The sequence below is a fragment of the Thunnus albacares genome, chromosome 21 (assembly GCF_914725855.1).
Source record: "Thunnus albacares chromosome 21, fThuAlb1.1, whole genome shotgun sequence".
Taxonomy (NCBI): Eukaryota; Metazoa; Chordata; class Actinopteri; order Scombriformes; family Scombridae; genus Thunnus; species Thunnus albacares.
In genome coordinates this window covers 1,070,377-1,094,406 of record NC_058126.1, presented here as the reverse complement: position 1 = coordinate 1,094,406, position 24,030 = coordinate 1,070,377, and the positions used below count along the sequence as shown (strand labels likewise).

The window sequence follows — 24,030 nt, the reverse complement described above, 5'->3', positions numbered from 1 at the left end:
AGTGTGCCGGTAGCTTGCTCACTTCCTGTCTTGATAGGTAACAGGAAAAGAAAAGGTGAATCTGCTGAGAAACAGGAATCATCCAACCGGTTCTGCAAATTTATCAAATTTAGCGCCCATTCCTTGTCAGCCACAGCCTGTCCCAAAAACTGGGCTGTTAATGCTTTTAACACACTAAATCTAGAGTTATTAAATGTCAGGAAAAACATTTTTAATCAATGATTTTATGTTTTTAACTGAAACTTGCTTAGATCAAGATAACAGCACAGCTGTTCTTATCAAGTCAAACCCTCCCAACGTCAGTTTTATGAGTGAAACTAGAGAGCAGAAGAAAGGAGGTGAAGCTGCGATTTTGTTTAATGATTCCCTCCCTGAATTGGTATACTATCCAGCACTAGCTAAAACCTTCACATGATTTCAGATATGTTGTATTAGCAGATGCTAAACAGTCTTTAAAGTCTGTTTGGGAACCATAAGACTTGTAAGAATAACCAGAACTATTACTAATGAACTGAACCCCATAAACACCTTTAATAACTATGGCTGAAGATCATTTTTCTGTACATACATCAGAAACTCTACGTCCTTCTTACAATTCAAACTTTTACACAAATATTTCCTTCTGAATAAAGATTGTAAACATTAACGTCTCAACAGTCGACCTTATTGTTCCCTCTGAACTCTGTATAACTTGTTAGTCTACATGTAAAATGTGTTTACTCTTGTTACTCTGTGCTTAATGTTGTATTCTTGGAGGTGACTTTCTTCTGCTGTTTCCTACTAAAATAACATAAAAACTGACTGAAATGAAATGAAGACTTGTGGATGTTTTTTATTCATGTGCATGAAGACATTCTGCTCTGTTCAGTGCAGCAGACCAGACACACGTTGGAGAATTCAAAACTACTTTCAGGACTTTTTTAATTAATCTGTGCTTTCAGTTAATGGATTCAATAATAAATGACACTACAGCCAACTGACCCATCTCATCATTACCGTGAACATTTGACCCTTGCAGGCCTCCGTCCATCTACATGCGGCTGATAATGGAAGTGAACTGGGAGGTCTGGTTCAGGTTAGTTCTACTGTTTTCAGTTTAGGTTTTAATCTGTGACCACCAGACAAACAACAACCTGCTGGATCCAATATTGATTTATATCAATCTATCAAAAACTAATTATGATGCAAATGATTATTGTGTCTTTTTTCTGTTAATACACTAACGCTACTTAAATCACAGAGCCAGAAATATTGATTTGCATCTTCACTAATCATCCTGATTGATTTTTGAATCCTGCATCTTCTCAGGAGAATATTGACTGTAAATACAAATATAGATTAAATCATTAATAGGTATTTGTAAACCCTGAATACTGTCTGCAGGTTAAGAAGGGAGGGCAGCAGCCTGAGAGGCGAAACCCGGGGCAAAGAAAGGCTGCAGACCAACGGCTGCTGTTCGTGAGGCTTCATCACTGCGAGCGTCTGGATTCTCACAGAGACGATAAACTGAAACCGTCTTCACACTTCAGTCTGTGTGTTGAAGATTTATTGATGAAATGACACAAGGACAAACTTTAAAAACCTGCTGCTGTAATACTGTCACTGAGGTCAAAGGTCACCACATGTGAAACAACAGATATGTTACATATCAACATGTCAATCAACACGTTTCCTGTTCCTGTCGTCACTTATTGTTCCATTAGTGTCGATGTGTTTGCAGTCGTACGTTAAGACTCATTTTCACTTTTTACTCATTTTCACTTAGAAATCCAGGATTTGTTTGTTTGTTTGTTTGTTTATAATCCAACTTCTCCTGAATTTCAGTTTCTTAAATAAATACCAATAATAAATTTACAGGTTTTATTGTGTCAGAATAAAAACTGAAGATAACGAGCCGTCGTAGCTTCGCTGCTTTTTATTGTCCTGACATTTCTCACGAGACGTCACTGAGTTCATAACGGTAACTCCAGGACTTTCCAGGTCATTACAGGACTTTCAAGGTCTGTCTTAGAAGTCCATCTTTACCTGAAATTCTTCTGTCCTCCCACTGAAAAGCAACAGACGCAGATATGAAAACTCCTGCTGTTGGTACCTGGAATCTCTCTCCAAAGTTCAAAATATTCCAGGACATTCCAGGACTGTTTCAGTCTTTGTCGGGACAGAAGCTGAGTGAGTTTTAAAAAGCAGCTCAGAGAGAAATGAGGCTGAAAATGAATTTGTAAAACATGAAAAAACAGAAAATGTGAGAGGAGAATCTGCTGGTTTCCAATAATAAATGACTGACGAATAAATATGAACTCAGGTGGAAATGGAAATCTATAAATAGACCAAATTACACAGACAATTCTTTCCTGGAAACTTTGAAGAAATTAATAAGAAATTATAAGAATAATGGAGCTTTAAAATAAAACATAACCAAAAACTCAGATGGCGTCCTGGTGGTCCAGTGGTTCGACAAAAACATCCAACAGATTCAATCAAATATGGTTCATTTATACACAAAGACAGAAAAAATAACTACAATAAAAATAGATGTTATACATGAAGCTGAAGCTGCTCTTTGACAATGACCTGCTCACCTTTTATGCAGTTTTTATGCAGAGTTGGTGGAGCCCAAAGAGCTGAAAGGAGAGTGAATATTGAACTTATATTCATCTGATGGACACAAACTCTGCTCCAGTGGGATGATCATGTTGATGTGGAGTTTAAAAGCTGCATTCAAATGTCTTAAGTTTCTACATAAATGCTGATCCTGACAGGTCTATGATGAGCCTTTATCAGCTAATAGCATCAGACATGTCACAGCTAAAGCACGTGTGGGTTTGGACTGCTCCAATGTGCTTGAAACAAATTTAAATGATTGACAAATATATAAATAATAACCATTTGATCTCAGCAGAAAACATGAATTCATTGGATTTCTTTAAACTAACAAACTGCCAAAGTTTGACTGGATTTGTGTTTTCCAAATGATGATGAAGTTAAGAAAACACTGAAAAACCAGCTGGGCTGAGTTTTTGATTTATTTGTTAATTCTAATTCTATTTTCTTTAAAGATCCTGTATGTCTTACTGTTTCACTGTAATATAAATAATAAATGATTTTAACAGCTGTTTTTAATGTTCTCATATAAAGTCCAGAGATGTTAAACAGAAGGTAAAACTGAGGGAATCAGGATTGGTGGGATTTTAAAACCATCAATCCCCCAAATTCCTCCAGTTTAAACTCGACACTTTTTACACAGGTTGTTGAGAAAGATGACGAGTCTGTAGGTGGAAACAGGTTGATATTGGGAATGTGTGTCAAACTTTCCACCACTGACCAGAAAACTAATATTATTTTCCAACTCAGTCTTAAAATGAAACTGTTGGAAGGAGACTTGTAGGTTTTCTGCTCAGCAGCTGGATGCTGTTGGTGGTTTTGTTATGAGGAGAGCTGTTAATAATGTACATGGAGCAAGAGGAAGAACATTTATTCCTTCAGATGTTCTCAGTATTGATGGTTTCTTTATATCTTAAGATCTTTTGATGCTGACTGGATTCAAACCTGCACTGATTGCAATCAAAAGTTCTCATCACCTGAAAATAAGAAACAGCCACAGTGGTGATGATTTGGGACATAAATGTGATTTATTAACCCTTAAAATTCCAACATTACACATATTCAGTAATCTCACAGCTGCATGTTCCAGTATTTAATGAGTCAAACAGGATACGTCTTCAACTTATATGATTCATTTACAGAACAGAGCACAGAGTCGACTTCTAAATGAAACCTTTTGTTAAAACATTATGAAAACACAGACTTTAGTTGTTCATACTATTATTTATTAGCCTGAACTCTGCTGCAGCACAGTGTTGTGAGTTTTAAGATTCTTACAAAATGTTAAACAATAGAGAAACACCTGAGAACTGAAGATGTTGGTGGGAGACTTTCTGCTACTGTAACTTCAGCTTTTCTGAAAGAAATGGATCCACCTCACAGAGAGCAGCGATCAGAGCTGAACTGGCTTTTGGCCCTTTTCCTCGCACCATGTCGATCACCTGTCGTGCTTTCTCTGCTTTGTTCAGTGTTCTGGCAAACTCCATTTCACCATTATTTATGACCCCACGCTGCAGGAGTTTATCCAGCAGCTTGCGTAGATTAGGTTCAGACACCCCGTCAATAAACTGTTCCCGAACAGACTTCAGCTTCTCGTCTGCGGGGACACTTGGAGTCTCTGCCGGACCAGGACCTGGAAGATGAAGAAGTACCTGTGTTCAGTAACCAGCTCTGATTTAGAGCTGCAAATAAGGATTTTTTTCATTACTGATTGTTTTTCAATTAAGTGATTAATTGATTGGTGTATAAATGCCAAAAAATGTCCATCCCAGTCAAAGGCGACATCTTCAAATGTCTTGTTTTGTCCAAAACCCAAAGATATCAGCTTACAATGATAGAAAAAAGATAAAAGCATTAGATATTAGAGAAGCAGCGACTAGGTAATATTTGAGAGATTCCTCTTTGAGCTGGCCTCCATGAACTCTAGAAAACTCTTAAGACGTCTCTTTATTGCAACAAGTTAATTCGTTTCTGTTTTATTAGTAACATTAAGTTTTGTATTTCCACATATAGTGATTTAATTTTGAAGTAAACACGTACAGTATTTTATTTTGAAGTAAACGCAGTTGAAGATTTGAGCGTAGTCAGACTAAACTTTATTACTTAACTTAAATTATTACAAGCCAAGTAAAGCCTGAATCCTCAACTTGAACTCCTGAAGAAGAAAACAGCGCTTGAAACTGAACCTCTACCTGCTCTCTGAGAGCAATACTGCGAACTAGAAGATAAATCGGCATAAAGACTCTTTCAGAGCAGCCTGAAATCACTTGATTCTCTACACCTACGAAGATGAGCCACAGCTACAGCTGATCCGAGCTCTTTCACTTCAACACCGCTGGTGATGCTGCATCAGACAACGCTGGACCTGCCGAGATGACACCTCTACCACGACGAAACACCTCAACAGTGAGGCATAACATGGCTTTGTGATCAAGGGTTGATGTTGAATAAAGGTTGAAAATAAAAGAGTTTATTTAGAGAGGTCGAATTAGCTTTCCCTTAGCATTCCCCGTAATACTGATGTAGCCTCGAGCCACTCTTGCTGAATCATTTTCTTTATTATTTTATTATCATTCTTAGGCTTTATTTATTTATTTATTCATTTTACTTTCTTTTTATTTATTATGTTCTGTATATTATCTGTATATATTATATTATCTATACTTTATCATGTATCCTCAAGACATTTAGCTATTAATAAATGTCTTCATTTATCCTAAAAGTGTTTGGTTGTTTCTTTGAGCTGCAGTAAACAGAGTTTGGGACAAGAACTTACGATCATCAGACTGATTTATTGATTAAACTGAATAAGGGTTAGTGCTCCCTCCTGGCATTAACAGATCCTAACCAAAAAGGAGGTGGTGCCCCAATAACGAGGTAATTAATTAATAAAGTATTAATACTCCTACATCAGTCATGGGTTTGTCTTAAATACATACTGTACATTTTAAAATCCCTTTAACAGTGTCACAAAAGTAGTCACTCCATGCATATATTTATTTAATTATTACAAATTTTAATTTGAGTCTCTGCCCCTCCAACATCCTCTGCACATCCCTGAATACAAAATTTCCAATATTAGGGATAATATTGTGGCTTCCTCTGCTGGTGGGTGCGACCTCTCTTCTTCTACAGTCTTAACTCAGTGCCATGCTGTCCACACTCTGTCCAACTTTGCTCCTGTTCAACGTAGTGAACTACAGGAAGTGGTGCAGAAGTAAAGTTCGGCAACTTGTGCTATTGGCCCAATGCCTATTAAGTTGTTCAAAAATGTTCTCAGCTGTTTGGTAGATGATGTCCTTGAGATTGTAAATGTCTCCCTACTCTCTGGAATCTTTCCCACAGATCTCAAACATGCTATTATAACACCTTTGTTGAAAAAGAGTAATCTTGATCCATGTGTACTACAGAGAACTACAGATCAATCTCAAACTATCCATTCCTGGGGAAAATTCTTGAAAAGGTTGTATACCAACAATAACATATGCATCTGTTATCTAACAATTTGTTTGACATTCACCAGTCTGGTTTTAGAGTCACCCACAACACAGAAACTGCCCTGGTCAGAGTTGTTAACAATCTTAAAATTAGCTTAGACAACCATAAAGTCTCTATTCTTGTACCTTCTAACCTCAGTGCAGCCTTCGACACTGCTGACCATATAATTCTTCTTCTTCTTCAGCGCCTAGAACTTAGAGGCAGAATTCTTAATTCTTCCTCTCTTACTGGAAGATCTTTTTCTGTTTCTATTGGTAACTTTGAATCAGTTGAAGTCAGCACTCCATATGGAGTTCCTCAAAGGTCAATTCTCAGTTCACTGCTGTGTAATTTGTATATGTTCCCACTTGGGTCTATGATTCACCAATACAATATTTGATATCACTCCTACGCTTATGACACAGTTATACATATCTGTTTCTGGCAAAGAATTATTCTAAAAAGTCAAGACTAAGAACATATTTCAGTCAAGTCAAGTAAGGCAACACATCATCTTTCCCAAAAGTCAAAATAGATCAGAACAAAGCAGAAAAAAATACCAGAAAATTCTAAAAATGTCTATTATAGTTCCCCAGAATGCAAGGTGATGTCTTCAAATGTCTTTTTTTGTCTGACCACCAGACCAAAACCCCAAAATATTGAGTTCACAATGATGTAAAACAGAGAAAAACAGGAAATGGCTCTGTCCAAAAGTAACAAAGTCCACCTAACAGCACCTGCAATGCTCACTGGTTTTTATGTTAAAATAATCTAAGCTAAGTGGCTGCTGGCTGTAGCTTCATGTTTACTGTACAGACATGAGAGACATACAGTATGTATCTGAATATCTAACTATCTGACAGAATTTCTCTGCCAGAATAAGCATATTTTACAAAATGTCAAACCTTACTTTAGTGCAAATAAATGTTTGAAATTTCCAGGACCGGCTTAAGACTGATATTAGGGCTCAGACCAAGATGGACCTGTCACTTTTTAAGGCTGCATCAGACCTTCAGACATTAGCTCTGTATGAAAAACTGCAGCCCTCTCCTTCATCTGAATGGAGGCAAGGCAGTGAGATCCAGAAACATAAAGACACTTCCAGAAAAAAAGTTGAACCTGGCTCAAGTTTTGTTGCAACTAAATGAGAAGTCGTCCAGCAAGAAACTGTGTGGACAAATCACATACATGCAAACACACATTCCTGGTGGATTCCTTTGTAACATGAACGCTGTAACCAAATGTGATGAAAGTAAGGGGAAGTAAAAAAGACTCACGTTGGGGCTGCAGAGCACCACAGACATCTGCAGTGTCATAGTTTAATGCTTCTTTTGAAGAAGTGACCGAACCTGCAGAAGAAGAAAAACATCAGGAGAGCCCAAATCCAATGTCTACTCACTCACTTAATTCATATATCTACCTGGGTTAGTTGAGGTGATGTTAATGTTTACGTTGCCAGTGTTAGAACTGGTGATGGAAGGAGCGACCATGTTGCTTCCACTCTGAGCAGAACAGCTGCGTTGGTGGGAAGTGACTACGAAAGAAACCACAAAAGTTATTTCAGCAGTTTTCTAACAAAAACACAGAACATGAAAAAATGACAAATCAATCTCTAACATTTACATGTTTTTTGTTAACACATTACTATTAATAGAACACTGTAACTCATAACTCATGTAATAATGTATGAAATGCATGTGACTCTGCTTTTCATATTCCTTGTCCATAAGCTGTCCATATTTCCACTTCTTGACTTCACGGGCAGAAGAAGAAGCAAATCAATGTAGAAGCAATGTTGTTTATGAGATACTTTTTATATCCCCAGCAAACATACAGAGATTCCTTGCTTTATATGGAGAGATGTATTTCAAGAATCCTATAAACACTCTTCTAACCATATAGATAAAAATATTTAATCCACTGAATTATGAAAAAAACCCTTTTAACCATTTAACCATTTTCCCAAATTTCAACTCAGTTTCCTATCCAGGTACCTAACAGGCTGCCATCTCTGTTTTTATTCAGAAAGGAAATTGCTTAAAAATATTTTCCATTAGTCAGCAGACCAAATATTTTTTCATCCAGATTTATCTAAAATACATCTTTTTTCTTTCTTAAATACAACCTCTCAGAATTCTGTAACATTGTCTGAAGGCTGCATCACAAATCCAGAAGTGGATCTTTGATTCATTATTAGAGCAATAATGTCTTGTGGACTGTAGATTGTAACTGAGGTCTAAACTCTGACATGAGGTGAAGTTCTGCTGCAGCAGAGTGAAAGATTTACCTGTTAGATACACAACACGTTTCCACACTTGTGTCCCCTCTTGGTCTTGGACCATCAAAGTCACTTCCTCTTGGTTTATGGGGAGGACAACCTCAAATGTTGGGTGGAAATTTGGCCCATCCACTGGATGAAATTCTTTATGCTGAAACCAGTAACAAAGTGTCATTTTCATCCCTGTTGTAAAAAATGTATCTAGTACTCTGATTGTGAATCTATTTTCCAAAAATGTAAATATAATAATTAAGATTGTAACCATTAGAAGTGTTTTAGAACTGACTCACCTCAGGCTGTATCCTGGAGGCCTCATCACAGTGAACACTGTAACTTCGATCATTGATGAGACGACAGTCAGAAGAGCTCTCAATGTGGTCAGCTTCTCCTTGTTGGGCTTTAACCTTCAGTGATAAAACATTTTTATTATGGTGTTTATTCTCAGATAGACAGTGACTTCTCTGCATTATTCATATTCTGTTCTTGTACATGCTGGACATCTATAGATGAATCTAGACGAGTTGTAGGTGGAAGTAAACAAGCCTCCATCACTGTAATGTTTGTAAAGGATTTCCCTTTTTATCTGTCCAGGAGATCCTGTAGAAGCAGTTCTTTGTTGAAAATATAGATAAAGTTATATGTTGTTAATTAAGTTTCTTGTAAAAAATATTATTCTAAGAAAATATCTCAGAATAACATGAAAAATATCTGTTAAAAGAATAAAAGTTTATGACAAAACTGAGCAAATATTTATTTTGTCATGGTGGCAGCAACACGCTGCTATATGGAATACCTAGATATTTAATTTTATATTAATCTAGCCCACTATTCAATATTCACACCAGCTGGTGCTGGTATCACGAGTGACACTGTGACAGACAATAATGTACTCCAGAGAAAACCCAGAAAAAAAAATTAAAAACGAAAAAGAGCAATCTGAAGATTTCCAGTTCAGATCATTATTATTCTGAATTATTCTTACTACAGCTTGATAAGGTTTGATAACAGGTATAGAGGAGTGAGGTGTAGCTGACTGTTCAGCCTGTTTTGAAACAGCTGTGGTTTAAAACATGAGTTCAGGTTGATGGTAAGCACATACTGTATGACAGATAGTTTTACCTCTTTCAGATCAACTTTGCCTGGCAGCAGAAATACATTGAGTTTTTGAAGACATGTGTTCACAGGTCGAAGGAACAGCAGAACCTGGCCTGTTGGTCTGCTGTTCATTAATCTCTTATTGAGTTTCCGGAGCAGGCCAAAGGCAGAGAGATGAGGGACGTTCACAACCACATGAGTGTTTGTAATCTCCAGCCTGCCCTGGAAGCTCATTGCATCATCAGCGATGTGGGCGACAGACAGCGGACCTTCAGGGAGTGGAAATGTGAAAACATCAGATTTATTTTACTAACAACAACCTCATTATAATGTTAGTGCTCATTTTATTTGATTTCTAGGACACTCAGTCTGGTGAGTGAAGAATTAAACAGTTTCCCAGGTCGGTCAAATCATCCAACATGACTGTCAGTGTTGGTGGGTGGGAAGTCTGTTAGTGTCGGTGCACTAACAGGAGACTTATCGTTGTTTTAATAAAACTCACAAAGCACAATAATCAGCTTACCATCCATGGTTTCACAGTGTGGCAGCTGGAGCTGACTGACAGCACCGTCAGGACTCTGGATGTTGAACAGCGGCCCTGCAGCCATCTTGCCAACTTGTTGTAGGTGACTTTCATCCCATTGGACAGTCCTGTACCGCAGCTCCGCCCCCTGAGTCATAACAAACACCAGTCCAGTCAAAGTACACCGGAACACACCTGGACCAGGACTCCTGAACCTGTAGGACACAGAGGAGCTGATTAAACAACACAAACACAAGCTCATTCAGCCTTTTTCCTGGTTTGAATGAATAAAATCTAAAGAATGAATTTGCTGAACAAAATGTGCTGTGACTGCTGCAGTGCTTAAAAAGCTGTAGAGCAAACTGCACTGCTGGACAAGAGGTGAGTGAAGCAGCAGCTGCAGGAGTATGAAGAGTCTGGAAAGTGTTAAAAGCAAAGTTTCATCACTGAAAAGAGTTGAAACAACAGTTAAGTCTGAAGTTAAACTACTGAACAGAGTGGAACCATCTGAAAGGAGGTGAAGTGTTATCACTGAAAGGAGGTGAGGTGTCATCACTGAAAGGAGGTGACTATGTTCAAGGATGAAATATTCTGCATCTTCTGTTTTGGTTACCTGTATGAAATGTTTGCAGACTCAGTCAGCACTTCGGGTGTGAAGTCCTAAAATGTAGAAAGTGACAACATTAGTAACAGAAACTGACCACCAGGACATGAACCTCACTGCTTCAGTTTCTACTCCACCTGCACTCTGTACTGTTTACTCATCACCTGATTATCACTAGTTCATGATTAAATGATCAGTTGCTCTTTAACTTTACATTCTTCAGTGAAAGATCCTGCAGGACTACGTTAGACAGCAGCTGGTGGTTTCACAGATGAGGAGATAGAAATGAATTATGAGGAGTTTCTGATGGAGGAGGAAGGAGCAGCGAGTGAGAGGAGAGGAAATGAGGAAAGTTTAGATGTAAGGAGTATTAACCTCTGGAGGAACCTGAGTCTGATCAATAACACATTAATAAACATGTTAAAGTAGAAAATGGACATTTGTATTGACTCTACCTCTCTGGACAACCTCTCTGGATCATCAGGATCCAGCTGATCCTCTCTGTTGTCCTCAGACACATTGAGGGTTGTGTTGGATGTGGACGGACCTGAGAAGCAGACACACAGCAGATGTTAAACTCACTTCTGGACATCCTTGTGGTCCAGTGGGTTAGACTCATACAGAAAGCTGCAACACAAAGTCCCAATTTAAGGCTGGACAGAGACTTTCGCTACATGTCTCCTGTTAGTCTCTACTGGAAAACCCTCCAGTAAAGTCAAGATTGCAAAGAAATATTGTAAAAAGTTTCACACAAAGCACATCAGTCATTTTTCAGTCGAGACCATGTTTGAACAAAAAAATTTACTCCAAAACTAAAGTTAAATTTGATTTACAAAGTGTCCGTTAAGTGTTTTTACTGTATTATTTCAATCATTGCAGTGAAGCAAACTGTCTTGTTTTGCACAAACTGTCAACAAACATTTTAATTCATCATTCCATGACTTTGGACATTTGAACACAAGGATAAAATCCAAACTCAACACAGAAATGACTGAGAATCAAACTGCAGACCTTCTTGCAGTGAGGCAACACATCATCTTTCCCAAAAGTCAAAATAGATCAGAACAAAGCAGAAGAAAATACCAGAAAATTCTTAAAATCTCTATTATATTTCCCCAGAGTGCAAGGTGATGTCTTCCAGTTTCAAAGTTCTGTCTGATCAACAGACCAAAACTCATAAATATTGAGTTCACAATGATATAAAACAGAAAAAAATGGCTCTGTCCAAAAGTAACAACATCCTCCTACTATCACCTCTAATGCTCATTGATTAACACTTGATATCACGTTTGTTTAATCTGGACAAAAACTGAAGTGTTAAAACAACAATCTCCCACTATATAGGAGTTCAGTCTCATGGTCATTCATCAAATAGTCAAATTTAATCTATTGATTTGTGTATATGGACACCAATTTTCCATTTTTTTGTCTTTCAAACTAATGTATTTCTATTGGAAGTTGTCTTTGTGCCTGAACATTTTTTTCTGTCATTCAGGACTTGGGAGCACAGAAGCTGTATTGTTTTTTTTCCTCATTTGTAATTCATTTTTAAACTGTAACCACTACATTACTCAACATTACTTATCCTCGTTTTTATTTCTTAGTCCTGTTGGCGGACCGGATGACCCACTACCAGGAAGTAACTCACTGCAGATTTGAATGACATCCTCAACACTTTTCAACACAAAAACACGTAAGTGTCCTTTAACTCAGCAATATGATGGGTTAATGTTACGGTCATCGGTTTTAATCATTTCACCTTTGATTCTGAGAAATCAAGTTGTTATGTCAGTTTTGGATGATAGCGGAAGTGGCTACATTAGCCTACCCATGATCCTCAGCGACCGTTACTATAGTGAAGACACCAGCTAAAGCCATGACGTAATAGACTTATATTTAGTATAACATTATATTATACTGCAGACTGGTGGTTACAATCAGGAACAAAAGACGGACGGACAGACAGATGCCTACGTTTTGTTTTGTTTTTTGGCCTTTTCTCTCCCATTGGCCTGCGTCAACATCACATGACTGTCAAGTTCCTGTCTGCTCAAACAGACAAATAGCTGCCATTCGTTTATTTCTTAGTGGAAAATGCGATATTTTAAGATGGTATCAGTATTAAAATGCGTTTTGATAACGTTTCTAGTGAGAAACGTGCAATTTATTTTCATAATATTCGTTCAGTGAATGTTTGTGATATTTAGTTTGTCACTTGGAGATTCTTGCAGGCTTTCTATTGTTGCTATGGTGGTTGCTATGAACGCTGCTATCACGTAGTTGTAACTGTTCGCTCCAGGGATGAATTGAATTTGAAATCCTGAATTTTAAGCTTTGTGATTGGCTGACCGGAGAAGATCAGTTTCCCTCATGGTTAATGTTGACTTTTTAATGTATGTTACCATAGAAACCGCTCTGAAAGCAGGACAGTTAGTCGTTAATCTACTGCATTTATAACATATTGATAAGCATTCAGGAGGCAGTTTAATACCTCCTTAAATAGCTCCTTAAACACAGTCTGAAGTGCAGCATAACTCCCACTGACGCTGAACACCAACCCAAACCCCATTTCTACAATACCAGCTAAAATATCTGACATTTTTACTTTTTCTTGGCATAGATCATCTAGCTGCAGTGTAATTATTAGTTCGGCTTTACTAGATGTTTGATATATTCAGTACATATATAATTTTACAACTTTTGTATTTACAACCCTATTTTGCAAATCAGAAGAACTACAACTGGAGAAACGGGAGAAAAGAACTACTACTGATTTGTGTCAAGCTGTATGGTGCAGCTCGAGGGAACTGTAGTTTGTTTTTGTTTGTTTTGTTTTTTTCCTAGAATTGGGAGTTGTAAATACTGAATTGAGAATACACTGAGGAGTTTAAGGTGATGGTAAACACTTTTGTGTGATCAGATTTTAAATATCTAACCATCTCAACCATATTTTACCGCCTCCCAGTTGTTGACTCTACTCACATGACAGCTGATGATCAGAGCTCTCTATAACAGTTAGTCCCATGTCTGAAGCCTCTTCTGTTGCTGAATTATAAGACTTCAAACACATGTATTTGGTTTAGCTCTATGACAGTTTTAATTTTCTCATTTCATGGACAAAGTCCGTCCCAGACCTAGTTTCAGAAAGCACTTTGAAAGCCCAAGATATAAAATGAAGCTTTATGTTTGTTTGTTTTTTTCTTTTTTAGTGGACATGGTGACCAAAATGAGTCACCTTCAGGTATTATAATACTGCTGACAATCTAGTACATTACTCCAGGTTTGGAGGAAGGCCTGAAGTGCTTGAGTTGGGTTAGTGCTGAAAACACCAACCTGTTGTCATTCATGCATATGCTGCTATTCACACAACCCTGGAAATGTTGATAATGTTGATAACCCTGTCTTCATCCCGTTTATACACACACACACACACAACATTGGAGTTCTTTATTGGATGCTGTGGCTCAATATTAATTGAGGAAGACTATTTTTTTAAGAAAGATTGTATTTCTACATTTCTCAGAATCGAAGAAGAAATAATGAAGACTGATGGTCTTCACATTAACCTGTTGTATTGCTGAGTTATCAAGGACACTTTTGTGTTTTTGTGTTGAGAAATGTTAAAGATATCATTAAAAGAAAACCTTAACATGGTGACAGTGAGGAAGAGACTTCCGGGCGGCTGATACTCCAGTCAGCCAATCACAAAGCTTCAAATTTTGGATTTTAAATTCATTTCATGCCTGAAAAAACTGTTTTTTATTGAGAGAACATCATCAAAAAGTTACATAACAGCAAACGCAAAGACAATGATTCAAAAAACATGCAAGTATGCGATAGCAGCGTTCACAGCAATCACCATAGCAACGATAGAAAGCCTGCAAGAATCTCCGTAATAAGTGACAAACTGAACATCACAAACAAGATTTTAAACAAGATTTTACCAGCTGACAACTGCAGGATCAGACAGCTGGAGAGCTGAAGAGCTGCAGGATGAGATGTGAAGAGGATTTCTGTTGTTTTTGTGGCTGCCAGCAGCTCTTCCTCCCTCAGACAGTCAGAGACCTCCTCCAGCAGGCCAGCACCACTGTAGCTGCTGTTAGCTCTCAATCGGCATATATTTGAAAATGAGCGCGACGCTGGACGAGGTGGGCGTTATCATTCTACCATTTATCAGGGCCGGACTGGGAAAATCATTCAGGCCGTGAAATATAGCCCCAAGTTTTTAAGCGGGGGGTCTGGGGGTTCTCCACTAGGAAAATAATAGTGACAAAGACTTGATTTCCTGCATTCTGGTGAATTTTAGTGCATGTGAATAACTAATGAACCAACAACTGATTAGTATAATGTACTGTTATGAACCTCAAATAAAACCAAAGGTACATATTATTACGGAAGGACGACACAAGGACTAACTTTTAATCAATATTTATTAAATAATAAATAACTAAATAAACAACTAATATACTAACAAATAGAAAATGTCTTGTACCTGCAGGTTGCTCTGAAGTAGTGGGCTTCTGTACTACTGTGGCACCACTGCTTCTCTCTCCACCTTCAAGAAGAAAAAAGCAAGAGCACAGCACAGCATATCTTTTAATGTACCAATATAATACAGTTAACAACTGCACAACATCCTCCTCAGTTTACTGATATACACTAACAGTTACCCATCAAAGGTTAAAATAGTCCTTTAACCAACACAAACATTAAATAACACAGATCTTCAAGTTTCAACTAATTACAGTAAGTTAGCTTGAATACTGACAGAAGACGTTGTGTTGTCTCAATAACTTTAAATTATGATCTCAAAGTAAATTTCACCAAAACGAATTAATAAAAAATAATATTAACTTTTATTATTGATTGTCCAGTCCGGGCCTGACTGTGTCACTAAGTCACTTCAATCTGCTCCAAAAGCTGCTTCAGTAAAGTTTGGATTTTCAACAAAGCTGCAACATGCAAACTCAGTGGGACTCACAAATGACCTGCAATTCACGAGCAAAGATTATTGGTGAAATGTGACTTTGATAACATGAAACTGTAACACAGGTCTCAGTAATGTCCATCATTAAATCTAAAATCATGAAACATATCAAGTCCTCTGTCAGACAGATCTGCTGTCTGCATGCAGGCTGAAACATGACAAACTAATATGATGTGATATAAAAGCATTTCTCTGACTGATGTGCTCCTGAGCTGATGTTTGACAACTTCATCACCAGATCATTCCTGCTGATCTTTTTTAAAACGCTCTTCATCACCTTCACAGCCGTAGCAAATTCATATTTCTGCACCATCAGATCCACAGTTTCCTGTCTGTCTGCCTTCAACAGCCAGCTCTCTTTGATGGGTTTAATGTCTTCAACCTTTTCATCCCTCAGGTAGAACTTTAATTTCTTGAATTCCTTACCTGATTCCAGAGTGTTGTCAGTCTTCATCATCTTGGCTCTCTGGTAAAATCAGAGAACATTGAAGGACAGTTATACAACAGTTATGTTTCTGTCTGTTGGTGTTTCTACTTGATCTGACTGATTGGACAAAAGCCCAGTTTGGCCGCAGTCGTTAAAGTGTCAGAGAAACTCAAGAGGATCTTCAGTAAAAACGTCTCATCACAAATCTACTCAGTAGCTGTTCTGGAGCTTTCTATCATGTCACACGGTCTTCTTCTGCAGATGGAGTTTGCACAGTTGTCATGGAAATGTAGATGTTCAGATATTTTACAGGTTTATAAATCAATAAAATAATCTCCATGACAGGTCCAGTTAGTCTTCTGCTTTAGCCCCTCACCTGTTTGTTGTAGTTCAGTGAACTCTGGCGACTGAGAACGCCTGAAAATGAGGGACTTCTCTTCAAAATTTAAACAACTTTTAAATAAAAAGGAAGACATCTTATAAGTGTACCAGTAAGCCAAACAGTTCCCCAATAAAGAGTAAGTGAAACACGATGACTATCCTCCTGTAATATCAACCTTTTTCATCCTGTTTCATCCTTCCTGTCTGTCTCTAGTTATGATAAATCACGTCCTAGTCCTGACTAATGATGCTGATTAATGATACCAGAGAAGATCAATAAACTCAGCAGGTTCAGTCTGTGATTTTGATAATTCTATGACGAGTTTTGAAGACTCAAAACCTTTCGGAGCATTTTGTGTTCTGCAAGAAGAAACACAGTTCGGGTGTTTGTGTCAGAACTGGGCCTTTAGTTTCTAACAATGCATCAGAACAATGAAAAAAACTGTAAGTAGCATAAAACAGAAATAGTTAAGTACAGAACAAGTATCTCTGTTACAGGCAAGAACAATATTAAATGTTCTTCCACTGCTGCCACACCTTCACACCATCTATCAGGGTACACAGTCTGACTGGTCTGATGGTAAAAGACAGTCAGTTCAGATGATGTCATGTTACTCTTCAGGATCTGCTCACTCTGTATGTATAGGCTGTAATGTTCCAGTGTATCAAACTGAGTATAAATATACTGTTTCAATGTTGTTGGTAAATCACTTGATGCTATTGTTAGATTTTTTTTATGAAAACAACAAATTTTTGGTCTAATAAAAACAACAACAAAGATTTGAAGCCTGCAGAAATGTAACCTGATTAATTCTGAAATATTCACATGTGAGTTTTGACTCGGTGCTCCTCTACAAGACTGCTGATGATGCTGAACCTGCCTTCAGGCCTTCATCATTTCAGGTGATATCATACTGTTGTGCTGCATATTCACAAACACATTTACTAAATATTCAAATAACCATGAACCTACATACACACTATGAACATGGAGCCAACATTCCGTCCACCAATCAGGGTTTATCAATATTTGTATCAACATCTGGTGACTATTGTGGGATTGGTTCTGTCAATCAAATCTGATCAATAACCAACACAGTCCTGGTTATCTGAGTGTTAAACTCTCAAGATGTTTGTTTGTTTTTTAACTTTGATTGTTGCTGATTGAATCATAAATAATGTTTTCAAGGAAACAGTCTTAAACAGTCTTTTAATCAGCGCTGGAGGAAGTATTCAGTGTAAAAATACTCCATTACAAGTAAAAGTCCTTCATTTAAAATCTTACTTAAGTACAGAAGTTTTATCAGCAAAATGTACTTAAACTATTAAAAGTAAAGCTACTCATTATGTCAATTATATCCTTATATATTATAACTATTATTTTTATGGCTGATGCATTAACGTGTAGCTGGTCATATATGGAGATCATTTTTAGCAATAATATAGTTTGTCAAAATATGAGATGATACAAACATGGGCAGCACTTTACATTCCAGCTCGTTAATAACATGGTAATAGTGGGGTGATATTTTGATAATTAAGAGGTAATAATGTAAATATAATGGTAATTAACAAGTAATAGCTTGGCATTAACAATGGATATAACTAGGTAATATTAGACTTAGTTTTGTAACAAGGGGCCAAAAACAAAGGGGTAATATTGCGGAAAGACATCTGAAGATACAAACTGCATAACTACATGGTTCTACTTATTTCATGTTATTAGATTAAACCAACACCAAGATGCACAGTGATTACCTGGAAAAACACCTGGTAGTTTGTGGGCCCTATTTTAACTGTGCATGTGCAACGACAAGCACAAGGTGGTAGTTCTTACGTGCACGGACTGTATGGGTGTCTCCATGTACACCTGCTATTTTGGTTTATGTCTGTGCAGCAATGGAACATGCAAAAGGGCTCAGTGAAGGTAAATATAGATCAGCCAGTGTGGTGATTAATAAATACTCTCTCAGCCAGTCACATCACTGCTCTCATAGCTCTGAAACAGCTGAGCCAATCACAGTTAAATGTGATAACGACAGCTCAACAAACAGAAAGCTTTTCTTCAGGAAATGTCTGGACGGCTCAGAGCACAATGACATTAACACACATCACCACAAATCCGCAGCCAAAGACAGATGGAGTAGTTTTATTCATCAGTTAGTTACTATGATAACAATAGAAAGAAATAAAGACATTGATTTGGTGAAGCCGTTTATATGATTCTATTGGACCATCGCTATTTCAGCAATGATTCTCATGTATCTCATCTCGTACATGGTTGTATGATACTAATAATTGATGTTACTCAACAGAGTTTGCATCGTAATTTGTTTCAAGGATAAAACATGAGACGTTACTTTTGCTAAAAAGAAAGTTTGAAAAGAGGCTGATGAGCTGCTAACCCGACGCCTCTTTCATATAAAAGCAAAATACTGAGTTATAACCGACCAGTCTGATGTGTTTAGAGGTGTGTGTGGTTATTCTGTATCAACCTGGTGACATCAGGTGATTTAATGAAGGTAAACACAGTGAACAGCTGTGCGTAACAGCACTGTGCTCTAGCGCAGCACTTCTCAGAGGCTGCAGATTTATCAACATATCAGTCCTGCTGCCTTCAGATGCTGCAGAGATTTAATGAACTGAAGGAGAAGCTTCATATGGTATAAAGCAGCTGTGGACAGCAGATACTATAAGACCCTGTTTACACCAACATGCGTCTCCACATGCTACAGTTACCACTTGTGATCGGTTGTCACTTCCCTGCTCTGTATGCAAATAACCATATAATATCTGTTTGCAAAGCCCAAATTCATGTTGTTTTTAACTGGTGGGAGGACTGGAGGTCTATTTACCCTCCATCCAAAGCTGTGTTCAACTTGTTTGATGACAGGACAAACAAATATACAATGATTGGCTCTCACAATGTGTCTGAACATACACACACACAGACGCACACAAAAGCATAAAAGCGTATATATGGCATATAACAAATATAGACTTATATGCAGCGATCTCCCTGCAGCTGCTTCTCCACATTGAGAGACGCTGTGCACATTTACGCGTGAGGCACAGCAACATTACTTCATTAATTATTCAAACACATACAGTGAGACTGTTGGGAGTAAATCAGCCGTCCTTCTGATAAATCCTGAGCTCATCATGTCGAGCAGCACAGCAAAACTAAAAACTGTAATTATCAACTTGACAGGACAGAGGAAACTATCAAGGGGAAACAGAATCACATTTAGCTTCTGAAATATTTTTAGACAGACGAGCGAAAAACAAGTTATTTTCTGGTTTTGGTTTAATCTCTATTCCAACTGCTGATTTGAAGAGGAAAACATGTTTGGGGAACAGGAAAAACAGGAAAAAATGCAAAGTGGATTTTGTTTTTTTGATTCACATGAAAAACAGAAAAACAAAATAATGCATTTATCCTGTTATAAAATAAGTTGAATAGCTTTGGACGGACTGGGAGGCAGCAACGTCCTTCCCGTGCCTGGTCTGCCGGAAAATAGAGGATGTTAGTTGAGTAGGCGGTCCTTCAATGTGGCCCAGGATGCACTGCGTCTACACTGCTGAATGAATGTGGCCACATGCGGTCCAGACCACCTCCAAATATGGTCTGAGTGATCCTATCTCAATGCGTCCTCAATCTGTACTTAGAGCTGTCCACTTGTGATCAGATCACCAGAGACGCATGTTAATACCAGGTGTAAACAGGTGAATCACCCACATTCATTTATAGATCAATGCAGACTGATTGCCTTTCCTGCTTTAACCACATTAAATGTTATTTTCTGTGCTGACTTTGGTTGGAGTGCTTAATTGAAGTGTTATTTATATTTTAAGCATTAATAATTGTTGCAGCACGTCTGCAGCAAGTATTTAGTTTAATCCTGTTGATAAAATCACCAAAGCAGCAGCGTATTGACGTTGTGCTGTAAATAGACGTGGTTCTGAGACGTCCATTTTTAGAGCGACATCTAGGACCAAATTTAAACCAAAATACAACAACTGTCTTTGCGCTGCTTCATTTCAATGGACCTCCCATCTGTCTGCACTTCTCCTCCCTCATGTGCACCGTGTGCTCTGTGCTGGTCACCAAAATACCACACAGACAGGCAAAGTGAGTTTCAAGGTCAGAAATACCAAACAGCCAGAGCGCTGCTTGTGCTGGTCGTTGCACCTCCGTGAGAATACGGCCCACTGTGTAATAGCCATGAATCAGTGCTGCAAAATGCATAAACTTCCTTTCATGTTATGTAAGATATAAAAAATGTGTATTTTCTTCAGCATCAAAATACCATAATTAAAAAACATAAAAGGCTTTGCTATGAAGTTTGATGAGTGAAATATCTACATGAGCAGCACATATTTCTCAAACTTTTCATCAACAACACCACATGTTTAGTTCAAAGTGGTAGAGTTGGGCCTACCAGGTGTGTTTCCAGGTAATCACTATGCCTCTTGGTGCTGGTGTTAGTTTAATATAATATCTAGGGCTGTAGTCTGCTGGTCGACTGGTCGATTAGTTGGTCAATATGCTCTCGTCTGACTAAATTCTCATTGGTCGAATAATCTCCGTGTTACTTTCATAAGGAGAAAAGTGCTACATCAACAGCTTTCCAGGATTAATCCATTATTTCCTGTGGCGGGAGGGACAGACTAACAAATTACCTGTGAAAACGGGGGTGTATTCAAAACACCCCCGTTGTTTTCACAACTTTGAACTCTCCCAACCTGATGGAGGGTTGGGTGAGTTCTGGGTCTAACTGTACTCAACGCTTAACTAACGTTTACTGAACATACTGAGCGTTTACTGAATCAGTGGTTCTCCATAATGTCACAACAAGAACCCCTGCCAGGCCAAATTTTTTAAAAAATATTTGATATCCAAATGAATATCCATTCATCATCATATCATATCTGTGCAGCGCTGTTCTGGTACGTGAATCAACCTCTGTGTTGTTGCCTGGGATACTGTTGGTAGCGTAACTCTGTTAAGGAATAGCAAGTAAGTAAATAAATAAATAAAGTAAGTAAAAGTACATTACAGACTACAGTGTGTCAGTTAATAAATGCTAAAAAGTCACGTCTGTTTCCCCAAGTGCTGGAAAAGTGAAGGTGGTTAGCTCCAAAGTTAGCAACAATGGGTTAGCATAAGACACAGAAAAATACAGAACAGAGAAATGTAGAAACTGGTAGTAAGGCATGACTATTACACAGAAACTACCAGGTTTGTTTCCAGGTTACAAATCACAACATTAAAAGTCTGGTAATCACCAATTTTGACTATTATTATTATCAAAATATTACCCCACTGTTACCTTGTTATTACCAAGCTGGAATGTAAAGTGCTGCCTAAATATGAAAGAGTAACAAACATATACATATATAATCTTGCACAAAAAATTACACTTAAGTTTGGTACTTTTATATTATGTCACAAGTTATTCATATTTTATAAATATTTGATCAGGTTGTACTTGGTTCAGAAACTAAAAGCTGCTCTAATTAATATTTAATTCATATTAAATAAACGATGGATCAAATGATGATGTGTATGTGAGGAGTCATTCATAGTGATGAACCTTCAGATAATTTTCACTGGGATTTTCTGTTATTTAGTTCAGGTTTCTGCAAAAACATCATCAGTTTGACAGGTCTAATATTGCACCAATAACAATGATACTTGTGTTTACAGTCTATACTTTTAACTGCCTTTTTTCTCGTTGTTTTTATGTCAAACTACATAAATTATTAAACCTTCTTGGTGTGTGACAAAAATCAAAACAATCAGTTTGTTTTCAGTTGAGAGACCTCAGTGAAGCTTTGATTCAATCCACACTTTCTAGAGGTTTTATCTTTATCTTTATCTAAAACAATTATTTATCTATTGAACTATTAAAAAAGTCTGGTATTAATCTGGTATTTTGTTGTTAATAACAAAAACATTAGAGAGGCTGTTTAATGTCAACTTCTAAGACCGTTTACCTCTGCTGGGACGGTGTCTCCTGCTGGGACGGTGTCTCCTGCTGGGACGATGTCTCCTGCTGGGACGGTGTCTCTTGCTGGGACGGTGTCTCCTGCTGGGACGGTGTCTCTTGCTGGGACGGTGTCTCCTGCTGGGACGGTGTCTCCTGCTGGGACGGTGTCTCTTGCTGGGACGATGTCTCCTGCTGGGACGATGTCTCTTGCTGGGATGGTGTCTCCTGCTGGGACGGTGTCTCTTGCTGGGACGGTGTCTCCTGCTGGGACGGTGTCTCCTGCTGGGAGATTCCTCTGTAGATTTTCTCTTCTTGGACCTGGAAGATAACCAGAGAAAAGACTGTTGTTTAATAACCCAACAGTCACTTTTAAACAGAGACCTTTTAGAAACGATGAACATTTTAACAAAATCTCCACATGGCAGGAGACGGGGAGGAGCTATCCACGTATCTGACAATTCAGAAACAACTTCTTCACAAAAACATTTCAAAGAAAAATCCTCATTTAAGCCGTTAGATGTAAGATTTTGAAAAAAAAAAACCATCCACGATCCACCTCTGTCTGGAGCAACAGTCTGTACCTCTTCCCTCCATGTTTGGGCATATTAACCACCTGTATGCCCATAAATCTGAGATGGCTAACATCATGCTAATGTTCATTAAAATGCAGAGCGACACTTTTCACATAAACAGACACAGAGATAACCATCAGTTTAACCATCAGGTAATCTGTGATGTTTGAGAAACTGTCTTTGTTTATAACAAACCTTTTTCTAAAATGTATTTCAAGAATCATAAAACACTCTTCCAAACATCTGGATGAAAACATTTAATCCACTGAATGATAAAAAAGATTTTTAACCATTTTCCCAAATTTCAACTCAGTTTCCTATCCAGGTAGCTGACGGGCTGCCATCTTTGTTTTGATTTAGAAAGGAAATGGTCCACTGTATGATGGAAATAAAAATATTTTCCATTAGTCAGCAGACCAAATATTTTTTCATCCAGATTTATCTAAAATACATCTTTTTTCTTTCTTAAATACAACCTCTCAGAATTCTGTAACATTGTCTGAAGGCTGCATCACAAATCCAGAAGTGGATCTTTGATTCATTATTAGAGCAATAATGTCTTGTGGATTGTAGATTGTAACTGAGGTCTAAACTCTGACATGAGGTGAAGTTCTGCTGCAGCAGAGTGAAAGATTTACCTGTTAGATTCAGATACACAACACGTTTCCACACTGGTGTCCCCTCTTGGTCTTTGACCATCAAAGTCACTTCCTCTTGGTTTATGGGGAGGACAACCTCAAATGTTGGGGGGGAATTTGGCCCGTACTTCGGGCGAAATTCTTGATTCTGAAACCAGAAACAAAGTGTCATTTTCATACCTGTTGTAAAAAATGTTTATCTAGTACTCTGATTGTGAATCTATTTTCCAAAATTGTAAATATAATAATTAAGATTGTAACCATTAGAGGTGTTTTAGAACTGACTCACCTCAGGCTGTATCCTGGAGGCCTCATCACAGTGAACACTGTAACTTTGACCATCGATGAGATCACAGTCAGAAGAGCTCTCAATGTGGTCAGCTTCTCCTTGTTGGGCTTTAACCTTCAGTGATAAAACATTTTTATTATGGTGTTTATTCTCAGATAGACAATG

General features: G+C 37.8%; 1 protein-coding gene across 1 annotated transcript in view; it reads right to left on the bottom strand.

The window, feature by feature from the left end:
- Positions 1–3,873: 3,873 nt before the first annotated feature.
- LOC122972275 (circumsporozoite protein-like) overlaps positions 3,874–24,030 on the bottom strand; it is a 47,311-nt gene continuing 27,154 nt past the window's right edge. The window contains exons 5-8 of the mRNA XM_044339272.1: positions 22,374–22,684; positions 15,992–16,031; positions 15,071–15,133; positions 3,874–4,234 (exon numbers count right to left, since the gene is read on the bottom strand). Coding sequence (XP_044195207.1) covers positions 3,939–4,234; positions 15,071–15,133; positions 15,992–16,031; positions 22,374–22,684 — 710 coding nt within the window. The 3' untranslated portion in view covers positions 3,874–3,938. The remainder of the gene's footprint in view (positions 4,235–15,070; positions 15,134–15,991; positions 16,032–22,373; positions 22,685–24,030) is intronic.